We start from the raw sequence: 13,277 nt of genomic DNA on the forward strand, positions 1-13,277 counted from the left end.
TTATCTTCAAAATGTTCAGTGGTGATAAAGATGTGGAAAACTGCACTGTTGGAAAATTGGAATATTTAAAAGTGGTTGATAGAATCTTAATTTTATAACTTTTGTATAGCACTACAAGGAAGTATTTTGTAATTGGTTTCCTTATTAAGGTCAAGTATTTGGCAACCGTAGAAGTTAGATAATATTGTTTAGTACTGTTTTTTGCATGTTAACAACAATGCCTTTCGGGATCCACAAATCATGGTTCTGAACACCCACCCGCTGCGGTTTTTGGCCACAGAGGCAAGTGCTGTCCTGTTGCAATAACGATGTACGCTCGAGGAGGCGTCCCAGGCTTATTTAAACGCGATGAATTGTAAATACCCGGGACGGGCGCTGCCGGGGGGTGAGCTGCGGCCCTCGCCCCGGGGGCCGGGGGCGGAGGGCGGAGGGGGGGCAGGCGGGGCGGCGTGCCGTCGCTGTACCGTGCTCCGCGGACGTGAGGGTTTCTCCTTTTTTTTTTTTTTTTTTTTTTTTTTTTTTTTTTTTTTATTTTAAACCAGAATAAACTGTTCAATAAAACCGCGCTCTCGGAGGTTATTTCGAAGGGGGGGGGGGGGGATGTGTCGGCGGTGCGGTCCCTTTCCTGCCCGAGAGGCGGAGGCGGCCCGCCGCCGTCGCGCCGTCTGCTCCCGTCCGCGGGCGGATGGGGGACGGGGCGGGAGAGGTTCTCTCTGCCTCCCGGGGACGTGTTTTGCGTGGGGAAAACACCCGCGTCCTGCGGAACGGGAGCGCTGCGGGCGGAGCCCTCTCCCCGGCCCCGCCCCTTCCTCTCCCCCTCCCCCTCCCCCTCCCCCCCGCATTCCGCGACGGACGTGCCGAGGCGCGCGGCGGCCCTTCACGGGGGTGGGGCGTGCGCGAGCGGCCCCTGGGAGCCAATGGGAGCCTGCGGGGGGGGGGGGTGGGGGGGGCCGGCCGGCGCTTCCCCTCAGCCTTTGCGCGCGGGGCGGCGGCGGCGGCGGTATGTCGGTGGCGTTCGTGCCGGAGCGGCTGCGCGGGAAGGCGGAGGTGAACCAGGAGACGCTGCAGCAGGTGAGCGCGGCCGTGGCCGTGGCGGCACGGGCCCTCCCGGCTCGGCTGAGGTAGAGCCGGCCCTGCCCGACGCGGCCTCGGCCTCGGCCTCGGCGGGGGGCGGTAGCGGCTGGCGGCGGTCGTGAGGCGGGCGGTGACGGCGCGCTCCTGTGCCCTAGTTGCTGGAGGAGAACGACCAGCTGATCCGGTGCATCGTGGAGTACCAGAGCAAGGGCCGCGCCAACGACTGCGTGCAGTAAGTGAGCCGCCGCGGGGGCGGGGGCCGGGCCGCGCCGGGCAGCGGGAGAGGCAGGCGGGCGCCGAGCCCCGAGCCCTGCCCGGCCTCGCCTCGCTCTGCCGCCGCCGGGGCAGCCCCCGCAGCTTCAGAGTCCCCAGAGTCCGAAGGAGTTGAAAGACGGCGGCTTCTGCTCGCCAGAGCTTTCCTGCCGTTAAGAAGAAAATGCGGCTGTACTTCTGCAGAGCCTTCCCAAAAGCTATTTGCACGCACCTGTACAGCGAAAACGCCACCGCGTAGGATCAATCTGACGCCTGCTCCTTTTTGTCAAGGTTTTTGTTCTGTGCTAATATGAAAACCAGCTCTGTTCTTGAGCGGGCTTTTCTTCTTCTCCCCTTCTCCCCCCGCCCCCGCAACGTGTGTGAAACGCCGAGCGGCATTTCCGAAGAGTGCGGGCGGTCAGCCGGGGCCCGGGCCGCAGCTCGGCTCCTGCTCCCGCTCCCGCTCGCAGAGGAGCGGAATGACAGACAGGCCGACGGCGGCCGCTGGGCCTGGCTGGGGGCGTGCTGGCCGTACGTTCAGGCCAGCCCAAGAGCGGAGCTTTGTCGTCTCTTGCCCCTGGGCTGCTCGCTCGCAGTTCTGCGTCTCTTCGGTATTGATCGTACAAAGATCTTCATGTGCGTGTTTACTGTCAAGGTTGGTTAGGAGCACGTACTTGGGTTAGAGTGCAGTTCAGTGCAGTGTACCGGGCTTTGGAACAAGAACGGGATATGGAGGCGTTTGCCCTGTTTTTTTAGGATGATGATGATTTTCATAGTTTGCTGTTTCTTTCCCTAACGGCAAATCTTGATCGGATTACAAAAACAACTATTAAAGTGGGGACAGCTTGCTAGAAAAGAACACCTCTCCCAGATACTATGTTTCTTTCTCTCATAGGTACCAGCATATCCTGCATAGAAACCTCATTTATTTAGCTACAATTGCTGATGCGACGCCACCCAGCACACAGAAGACTGTAGACTGACTGCATGTACCCGGACACAAGCAGTGACGCTTTAAGAATCTGTAGAAATACTTAGCTTAGAGTCCCACTTTGAGAGCTGAGAAGGTGCGGTCTTGAAAGGCAGGTAAAACGTCATCCGTGCTTTTATGTTAAACACAGGAATGTAGTTTTTGATGTATTAGTAGGCTAGTTTTTTCCCCATTACTGTAAGCAGAACTTTAGGGTGATAATTTTCACACTCCCTTTTTCCCCTCTAAAAAAACTCCAGGTAGTATGCTTCTGAAAATAGCCTGGTTGTCAGGACAGCACTATTAGAGATGCCTTCAGAGGACTCCTGCAGTCTCACTGAAGCAGAGACTGTTTCATGACTAAGGTTGTATAGTAATAGGGTAAGCATTTAGCTAGGTAACTTCTATCTCCAACATGACAGAAAGTCAGTTGTACGTTGCCATATGTATAAGCAGGAGACTGTTTTGTATCTTGTATCATAGGAATTGTGCTTAATAAACTAAAGATGTTCTTTGTAAATTATAATATATTCTGGATTAACGTAACATGTTAACAAAGGAGCAGCTCAGTGGTTTAGTGAAATAGGAATGCTAACTTGTCTAGGAATGATGGGACTGTTGCACGACTTAGAGCAATTAAGTGCAAGGGAGAAATCGAGCCTTTATTTCAGTGAGAAAAGGCTGTGTGGTTGCCCTAGTTGTGTCAAGACTTTTCCTTTCTGCTTGAAACGCTCTGTACTGCAGCCTCTGTGAACAAGTAAATTCTTGCATAAACAAAATGGATTCCGATGGTTCCTGGGTATTTGTCAGCATTTATGGTCAGCTGTATGCTTGTGTACTCTTGTCCAGAAAGAGCAGAGTTTATTTGCACACCTCAGATAGACAGTGCATTTCAGGGGCATGATTAATGTAAGCTAAACTAACAGCCTTGCTACTAGTTCTGTCAGCGGGTAGAGTTTACTTTTTGCTCACTACCATCAACATTATTTACTCTGTGATTGCTAAAAATTGAAGTAACTTGGTGTTGACAATGTTAGCAATGAACTACTGGTTCAAAGACACGGCTAAAGCATCTTCTGTATCATGTTCTCCAGTACAATCTACTTGAAAGCGTAGCCTTAAAAATGCTTCAAACTGTACAGTGCATAAAGTTCATTTTTATATGATGAGTCAGTAATTAGGCAGTTGACAATTTTCAAACTGTTAAATAATCCCATGTTAATGAAATAAGATCTTTGTTTACAAACCAAAGTTACAGGTTAAGGTGCTGCTCATTTTCAGCAAGGTGCATATTTTAAACAGGTATGACCTATTAAATGTATATCTTTAATAAAGCAAATAGTTTAATTTTACAGAAGCTTTAAAATACAAAATGTACAGTTCCAGTTCAGAAGCATTAGCTATTCACAAGAAGCACTGCAATAAGGGTAAGTTAACTAAGCACCAAACCCTTGCACTTGGCAGTGTAAGTGAAGTTTAATGGCAAGACTCATTTGCCAAGTGCAACAATTCTTAAAATTACCAGTGTTCAGAACAATCGGAAGCAAAGGACAGAGTAGCACCTACGTGGTCAAAATGCAGACAAACTTTCTTTTGATTTTGCAATTCACTTATGTAGGTCCAGAAACTTGCCAGCATTTGTAATTATAAATTAACTGCAAAAACTATAGCAATAATTTTGGCACTTGTTAGAAAAAAGTTCAAAATTAAGTGTTTTCATTAACTTCTATGTTGGTCTTAGTATGAATAACCAGTAAGTACAACCAAATTTAGGATTTAATATTAGATCTAAATGACAAGATTTAGGAAACTCAAAACCATTCATCAAGTTAAATAACCACCAACATTTTCAGCAGAGGATTTTCAAAATTATAGTAGTACAGACCATTAACAATTTACAGACAGAAGCCACACTGATTGTGCAAAGCACATTACTGTAAAAAGTCTTATGTACAGCAAACAAATCTCTGTAAACATGGTAAGTATGAAGTTTCAGAAAACATGGTGACAATATCATAAATACAGGCAACATTGGCATCCTCAAACAGCACAAAAGGTAACAATCTGGGCCTGCAAATATGGCCCGTCACCATACAAACAAAAAAGGTGGATGGGTTTTAAATACCCAAATGTTTAATAGTTTTAGTGTTGTGTATATTTTTTTATTTATATATATATATATAATGTATTTATTTTTTGGTATCTTTAGATATAGATGTACTTAGTTTGTAAAAACAAAAACAACAAATGTGCTTTATCTTCATTGAAAAATTATGTAGTTAGAACTAATAACCCATTGTACTAGTAGTTAACATATTAGAATGATATGACTTAAGAAAAATACAAAAATAAGATTAATACTGTCAAAACTCTTATACCAGAAAATATTGTGGTTTTTAGACTCTTTCAAAGATGAAATATGAAAATTTAAATAAGCTCTAACTATATAAAGAATCTTCTGTAATCTCAATTAATATACAGTGGGATAGCTATACATATATTTACCATTGTTCTTCAATTTTTAAGCACCAATCACTCTCCCGGATCCACTTTGGTTGGAAGATTATTCCTAATTCCACAGGTTCACTTAATGGCACATATTGACTGCAAATAATTACTTTATCCTTTTAAAAAAAATAATGTTCTTTTAACTAACTGCTACCCCACATTTCAGTTTAGTATCTTCTGAGCCAGCTCACAATTTTTAATCAACTGTAGCATCTGAAATAAGACTTTAAATATATGCAAGTAGTCTTTTAGGCTATACTTTCACACACTTAAGGAGCACTGTGTGGATAATGCCTTTGGCCAAATGAAGCAGTAAGAAATGGTGTATTTATTTGAAAACCAGTGTCATATTATCCACACAGATGCCATCTACTTTAAGCAGCTCAGGTAACATTTGTGACACAAGGTTGAGTGGTTCTGCTGTTCTTTACTTAGAGTAAGGAAACTACCACAAAACTCAATTTCGCAACTGTTTCTGCAGCAGTTTCATAATGAACTCACTTGTGTGGCACACGAAAAGCTGCTGCTGCACTTCATTTAAAAAGAAGCTGCCCACAGGCCATTTATGGAGAATACAAAGACTTTACAGCTTGTCTGTTATAAATTTAAACACAAACAGTGTTGAGCAAAGTGACCACTATATATTTGCTTCAACATATTCAATGTGTTTCAGTAAGATGTTTAACTATAAATCTATATGAAAAATAGCTATAAAATACAGTGTTTCTTGTATGGTAGTCCTTCAGCAGTTCTTTTAAAAAAAAGGTTTTGAAAGTAAAGGCAATATACACATTTTTAAAAGCATTTCTACATCACAGTTTTGGGCTGTTTCATGTACATCAAACAAACATATTGGCCATATTTGCTCAGCACTGTAAATCAGAATTCAAGAGTTTGTCTATCTCACCCAAATCCCCTCAATTCCATATTTAATGAGATAAACAGGACATAGCCAATACACAATTGTGAAACGAAGTATATGTAATTTATGTTCGGCCCTGTGCTGTATTTTCCAATATGAAAAGCGATTAGTACTGATGCAGGTAAGATGGTCTGCGCTCGTGCTTTACTGGAAAAGATTTAAAGCCCTTATTCATCTGTTTGTGCTGGGAGGCCTGTTGTGATTGCTGCTGCTGCGCGTAGGCAAAGTTAGAGGAAATTCCTGCTGCTGAAGCACAGTCGTTGGCTGCTGCCCACATGGGGGACTGGAGGATCTGCATCGTGTCGCTCCACTGGCTGACAGGGCTGCTCATAGGATACAAAGATGTACTCTGACTGGGTAGCGTGTTCGTGACAGAGGACGTATGCTGCCAGGGTGCCTTTGGAGGCCAGGTTTTGGTTTTATTATCCTGAGAAAACAAAAATTAGTGGGTTTTGGGGTAGGGTTTTTTGTTTGTTTTAATACCAAAACACGTCTTTTTTGAGACAATACTTATCACCTTATCCCCTCCTTAAGACATCTTCAGAAGATGAGTTTATGTTTGAAAGCAGAATTGATGTCTATATCTAGCACTCTCAATTCTTAAAACACCTGCTTATTGAAAAACATTTTTATTTATTTCAGCACATTTGTTTGACACATAGCAGCTCCGCTCTAAGTCAAAATTTCTAGCAAGACAGGTAATAAATCTGGTGATACTTTAGTTTTCTCTGCACAGACAGTTAAAATTGACTGTGTTGCCTCTTAGCTTGAAAACTTTGGTTTTGTGATAATTTCTGCTACAAGGGAAAAAGATAAAGTGATTTCCAATTTTAACATTTAAATGTGGCAACTTTGATAAAAGCATATAGTACTACCTGAATGCAAATGGTTTGGGTTTTAGCTGAGGTAAGCAATCTGAAGATACAGGTACTATTCTAGTTGTTTTCCTAGTGTAAACCACCCCAAAATGCCAACAGGAAAAATGACTAAGCAAAGCCATTTTCAGCTTACCTGATTACGGTCATCTGCTGCAGAAAGAAGAGGTGGTGATGGTAACGTACTAGGTTCCTGTTCGCCACTACTGTGTTTTCTGCCCAAAAGAGGTAAAATTTACTTTTAAAAAAAAAATAAAATAAAAAAATGACTCACCCACATTAATCAGCCACTGGCATATACCATTTTGTAGTTTCAGTCTGTCGTACTTGACAGCCTAGAATGTGTACTGACGCTTCATCTTGTTTCACGTATTTTTGCTCAGTAGAGGTTAAAGCAGCAATGCAGAAAGAAATTCATTACTGAATACTGTCAGAGGCTTGACAGTGCCAATAGTTTTTTGAGCTACAGCTTCAGCAACATGCACGCATTTTTGTAGAGATGAAAGGAAGATGGGCTAGTCTTCTGCCCACTTAGAAGAAGTCTGCCAGAAATTGCCTTTTTTTCTTCTGTTATCTGCTCTCGTTTGTTTTGGTTTGTTTTTTTTTTTAAAGTATCTTTTCTGAAATAACTTTACAGACAAGACAAAAGAAACAGTTGAGCAAGTGAAACATCTGCTGAAGCACAGTGACTTCACTGAGGAAAAGTGTTATACCTTTGGTTTAAATTTGTAACCTAATACCTAATATCAAATAGAAGTCCTTGACCCTGTGCATTCTGAAAGATTTTTTACCTTGGGGGGTGGGTGTGTGTGTGTGTGTGTGTGTGTGTTAGATTAAAGCAGAATCTTTTTTCCTTTCACCCTTTGTTTAAAAAAAGACAAAACAAAAAACAAAACACCATGCTCCAATCATGAGGCCTCCATAGGTAAGCAGTCCTTTGCGGGTCAGCTTTAGAACACTCAACCCTTTCGCCTTCTCTTACTGTATAGTTTTAGCTATGGTATTTTGTCTGGCCCTTGCTTGTAGAATGTTTTTCTTTCTAAAAGCAACAAGACAGTAGTACTGTTACTTCAGCTTACGGTTTTTATTTAATGAAGCACACTCTTTGGAAACTTTCTTATGCTCTTCAGAGCATTACATAAAGCACAGGCTTTTGTTCTTCTTGCTCCATGATCAACCTCTACATAATACCTGGTGGCTTTGCAGATTAATTCAGTTCACCCATTATAGGCTTATTTTGTTTTCCTTCCCTGCTTCTTTTATTAAAAACACAAATAATTACTACTTTTTCTGTGACTGCTTATTAGAGAGCTCTCTTCCATAATTTCTATTTAGCATTTATTGAAGCTCAGTTCCTGTCCCCTCTGTATAAAGTCTTGGTAAGTGTAAAGATTCTGAAGACAGCTCCTCTTTTGGTCAATTCCTTTCAACCTGCTTGCCTAGTCTCATTATTTTAAATTCCAGTATACTTCCTTTCTGGCAATGCATATAAAAATAGCTATCCAGATATAATCTGCAGGAAACTGGCAGTACATCCACTGACTTTTTTCTATCACCAAAAAGCAGACAATCTTGTATCTAAATGTATTGACTCCAAATGACTCTGTGATCTAAACAAATATAGAATATTTAGCCACCAAACTGGCTTATTTTTAGAAAAGGCTCATGAAAAATAGTTTGAGAGAATGATCCCAGGCTGGAATTGGGTTGGTATTCAAGCTTCATCTTGTGCCTATTATTATTGTCTTAACTACCCTCTACTATGGAATCACCGAGGTTCCAAAGATACCCAGCTTCTAGCCCTTTAGAAAAGCAGAAAGCAACTGTTGTAATTCATACTACTACTTTTAAGTGGATTGTTCATAGCTGAAAATCCTGTCTTTGTTTTTAAGGTGCTAAACTTATTTATGAATGCAATTAAGCCTCCTCTTCGTATTGTCAGAAGTAAAGGACTAAACGGGCATGTATTTGTAACTACTAAAACAGCAGTGGTAGGCAAGGTGAGACAGAAGTCTACACAACATTATCAGCAGTATTTCCTGAGTGCCACAAAGTTGCAGTAGAAGCCAGGAAATAAGACCTTGCTGGCATCAAAATGCACATTAGGGGCATGACAAAGCTGCAGTGAAGTACACAGTTCAGAAAACCCAATTCAAAGATGATCTCTAAAGCCTCACTAGAAAGAAATGACATCCGAAATAGGTCATCTTGGAAGAGGGAAAGCATCAGATCTTTTCTAGACATACTGAATTTCAGCTAACAACTAGCTATTTGCACAGGAGACAGCTACTAATATAACTCAAATTGGGAATCCCTAGCATTAAAGTCAGATACTCTATACACCGATCTGTATCATCAGTGTAATATGCAAGCTGACATTTGTTTAACTTTGTCTAATTAGCAGGAATTTCCTTTGTGTGGCTACTCAAATGAAATTATCAAAAAAAAAGAAAAATCTTGTGAAGTGGTATGTATTTCTGTTCATTTTGCTCACCTTCTCTGCTTTACAGCAGCAACAAGGTCTGGCCCTGAGAACATGGAGAACAAACTGTCTCCATTAGCTGAGGAGGTCTCGTCACTTGAGCTGGCAGAGTCTCCTTGAGTACCAGACCAGCTATTTGTCACATCACTGTAAGACAAGAAGTTGTATTAATCCTTGTATTTATAGTGGCTGGTTGAGCCTGTACACCCTAGTTAGGTATGCTGAATCTTTGTCACAGGTGATACCTAAGACAACAAAGACATTTCAATATTTTGTAAGATGTAGCAGTAATACAAATACTTATTTACTTCTGAGTGATCACATCAACTGCTTTGTCCGTTACAGTCACTTTATATATATTTTACTAAAATAATTATATAAATCAGAAGTGCCTGCCTTGGTCAGGAAGGAGAAACAAGTGATCCTTGGGTTTGGACTCACTAAGCACTTGACTTTTTCATTGCAAAACTGAGCTAGAACACATACTTGTCCTACTGGTTTTAAGCTAGCTTGAGAGTCACAGCTATTAAATGATGGACAAATGGACAGAGAATCTTGAAACACTTCTGTCATAATACATAATTATGATTTGGAAGAAATTAAGAACGACTAACATACTTGTCGTAAGGTACCTGCCTTATAGTAGCAAGATTAAACGGCTAAAATCTGGAAAGCTGAATTCAGTCAGGCACTGCAACCTTGATAGCATCCCTTTTCATCAAAACTAGGTCTTTAAGGTTTTCAAAATAACTTAAAGAAAACTATTCTGAATGAATCTGTGCTATAAAGTCCTTATTTCCTCTGTTCGAGTCAAAGTCGGTAGACATTCCACTCGAAAGAAAGACATCAAACAAATGTCGGTGCTTCAGTATCAGCAAAGCAGGAAGGGCTCAGATTTCTCACTCTTGACATAATGAAGTGCAGCTTTCACAGATGCAGCAGCAACTGGAAAAAACACGCAGTATTCCCACATTCTGCCAAGTTTGAGTGTAAAATAGACTAATATATAATAAAAGTATGTAGCCTGTCCAATCTCTTACCCTTCTGTGAAATACTCAGGAAAGGGCCAGGTTTTATGAGGATCATCAGGAAGAGGCCAGTTGCTACGTGTGTTGCTTGGACGACGGACATGCTGTGCTTGCCTTTTTTGTTGCATAGCCTGGTTGACCCCAGCAACATAGCGGGCAAATTCTGGATCTGAACCAACTGAATAAAAGAAACCAAGAAGTCAGTTGCTGACATTCAGCTATTTCTACTGCACTTATCCCCCTCTTTTAATCTTTTAGGCTCGACCATACCCCACAACAGCAAGTAATTCCCTCACTGATAAATGCCAGACAACAGTTGATACCTCTTCATGGAGCAGCGAAGAACACTGAATAGGACATGTTTTTAAAAAGTAGATATGCACTGTCCATACATGGTGGATAATAATTCTCACATGGAAGTACACCTGCCCCTTGCATTTGATCAAGGAAATGGTATTTATCACTATGATTGTGTCTACACACTTAAAGATCCAATATCCCATCAGCAGACGCCGATGGAATTAAAGCCTGTACATTTATCCAAGCTCAGAGAAAAAGAACATACCAATTATTGTAGTTGTTTCCAGATTGCAACATGATTTCCAGCTATGTTGTGATCCTGCTTACGTCAAGAAATCAGAATTTCAGATTGATCATATTAGAACACACAGCCCAGATATTGCCTACTTCCTACAAAGACTAGACAACAATTTCGAAAACATTCTGATCCTGACCTGCAAAATATTTCAGAATAAGATTGATATTTACAGAAAAAGGCAATAATTCTTAAAAGTTCTTCCATTATTAAAGTGCTATATGTCCCAAGCATTCGATAAGTAATCTGATAAGTGATAAGCATGATCTTGAGCAGACACAGCAAAAGCCTTAATCCTAAAAATCCAAAAGTATTTCAAATGCTCAATTGATCAGACCAAACAATCCATGTATTAAAAACAATGCTGTTATGAGTCAGTGTAATTGAGTTTCCACACCTTCTGTTTCTTTCTGCCTTTTTTTTCCCCCCCTTTCTTTTTCCTGAGGGAAATCTTTGCAATCCAACTGGATTAATGGAAAATGTCTAGACTACATGCATGGTAATTGCAGCAGGAAGTACAGAGCTGCTGGTCACAGTTTTAAATTAAGAGCGAAGACTGAAGAACATCCAACAAGCATGCGCAGCTCAGAAAGCAGAAGTCAGTCTTTCGTGTGATGGCTTCCCTAAATTCAATTCAGCATTTAGAAGAAAAGTTTCCTTGTTTTCATCTGGCACATTCAGAAAAGAGCTTCACAATGTTTTGTTGGATGGAAATTAAAACAACAAGGAAGAAAATAATTTTGTTTCTATACATCCTTTGTTATATAAGCAAGGGACAGAGCTATCTGACAGCTGTATACAAACAAAATATTCCCACAGTACTTGTTCTCTTTGAGAAATATCTTTATGTCAATTTAAGATGAGGCTGGAAGCTAGACAGATCCTCAGATCTAAGGACAGATTCTAGTTAGATTCTGAAGGGCATCCAGGGTTTTTTTCCTGTGGATAGCATCGTGTTAAATTACTGTTATATTCAAAATGGCAACTTGTGTTAATTTTTACCTCAATAAAAACATATCAGCTAAACAGCTTTTTATCAGATATGTTTTTGACTTCATTTTTTCACATCTGTGAAAGTAATTCAAAAGACCTGGAGGTATCAACATTCCTTCTACTAGTTCTTACTGCAACATTCCTTCATCAAGTTCTTACAGATGATAGAAGTACTGCAAAATACACTTTTGATAGCTAGTTAAAGCTTTGACATGAAAAGCCATCAATTTTATGAATTTTTAATTAGCATATTTGCATCTGAAAGGAGACATCATTTTCAGGCTCTAAAAATATTTATCAAAAAAGTAATGCCATTTGTTTAAAATGACAAATGTACAAATTCCTAAGAAAGTCTGGAAATGAAAGTGTTTCATGTTTAAAGCTTCCTGTACTACGCTAACTAGAGCTAAATTGAAAATTCCTGCATCACAGCTCAAGCCAACAAGTTATATGAAGAAACGTTATCTTTCCAATGGTAGAAAATATTTGACTGAAGGGGGGGTTTTTTGTTTGGTTCTGTTTTTTTAAACCTCAGATCTATGGAAAATACTGAGCAAGTCACTTTTTCAGACTACTGCTTTCAAAGTCCTTGATATTCATATCAAATGGAACAAAACAAGTAGCTTTATGTAGATCGGAAGGAAAATACTACAGAAGGATTCAAAATGCTAAAAAAGCCAGTCCGTTGTATATACATGCATTTTTTTCCTGACACATACATGTATTTGGTACTTGCAGAAAATCGTTTTATCCTTCCTTAAAGGCTGTGATAATCCTTAAGTATATACCATAAGTATGTTTAAATAAGATGATGGTAATTCAGACTTACCATTGTTAAGAAGCTTTTGATAACATAACTATGATGCCTATTTTTGCCACTAATTTATCAACTGAGTTGACAAAATAAGTATCAAAATTATGAGTCAAATGAGCTGGTTTCCGAGACGCCTACACAGTCCTAACACATACACACACACACACACGTGCAAATGAGTGCGGGAAACGGATTCATGGTCTGATAAAAGGTTTTCCTGTTAGTTCTAGCGCTGCCTCCCTCCAGGCAGTTTCCATAAATGCCTACTACAAAGTTTCTGTAGCTATGTTCCAGGCCAACAGAAACTATATTTACGAGAGAATAGATTTGTAAGTTGTTCTTAGTACTACTATCAGAAGAATTCATTAATCTCCTCTTAGACTCTACAGTCAATTTCATAGTCTTTAGCTATTTGCTTATGGCTATAAAATTTAATCTCACTTCATCTTTAACAATAATCCCTCTACATTTAACATTTATTGGTGGTTCAAACACATCTGGCAAACCACACGGCACTTGCTCTTTAGTCTCTAATCCTTCAGCATTCAAGCTTTTCACTGCAGTAACAGCTGTAGAACAGGAACCAGTATGACTCCCATGGAATTGCACAGTAATGGAGGGAAAATGCAGGGATATGGCAAAGATGCAGCCCGGCTGTATCTCCAGACTGCGAGACTTACGTAAAGAACAGGAAGGATCATTTTGGGGAGAGGTAAAATACGTAAGTTCAAGAGTTTGGTTTTAAACAATTTTACATGTTAACA

The 13,277-nt window shown here is 40.5% G+C and overlaps 2 protein-coding genes across 5 annotated transcripts in view; one reads left to right on the forward strand and one right to left on the reverse strand.

Annotated features, from left to right (window-relative positions):
- Positions 1 to 3,079, forward strand: part of SS18L2 (SS18 like 2) — a 191,577-nt gene extending 188,498 nt beyond the window's left edge. Inside the window, exons 2-4 of one of the 2 annotated variants that reach the window (XM_049806885.1) lie at positions 1,003 to 1,071; positions 1,230 to 1,306; positions 2,222 to 3,079. In XM_049806885.1, coding sequence (XP_049662842.1) covers positions 1,003 to 1,071; positions 1,230 to 1,306; positions 2,222 to 2,309 — 234 coding nt within the window. In that variant the 3' untranslated portion in view covers positions 2,310 to 3,079. Of the gene's footprint in view, positions 1 to 948; positions 1,072 to 1,229; positions 1,307 to 2,221 lie in introns of those variants that run through there. The other variant, XM_049806884.1, reaches the window with a different exon arrangement.
- A 173-nt stretch (positions 3,080 to 3,252) lies between these two features.
- The window catches only part of GARRE1 (granule associated Rac and RHOG effector 1), a 62,879-nt gene continuing 52,854 nt past the window's right edge, over positions 3,253 to 13,277 (reverse strand). For all 3 annotated transcript variants that reach the window (XM_049806871.1, XM_049806870.1, XM_049806873.1), the window contains 4 exons: positions 10,124 to 10,289; positions 9,096 to 9,230; positions 6,738 to 6,816; positions 3,253 to 6,153 (listed from right to left, as the gene is read on the reverse strand). In XM_049806871.1, the coding sequence (XP_049662828.1) occupies positions 5,833 to 6,153; positions 6,738 to 6,816; positions 9,096 to 9,230; positions 10,124 to 10,289 (701 nt within the window). In that variant the 3' untranslated portion in view covers positions 3,253 to 5,832. The remainder of the gene's footprint in view (positions 6,154 to 6,737; positions 6,817 to 9,095; positions 9,231 to 10,123; positions 10,290 to 13,277) is intronic.

Source organism: Accipiter gentilis, chromosome 7 (assembly GCF_929443795.1).
Source record: "Accipiter gentilis chromosome 7, bAccGen1.1, whole genome shotgun sequence".
NCBI lineage: Eukaryota > Metazoa > Chordata > Aves > Accipitriformes > Accipitridae > Astur > Astur gentilis.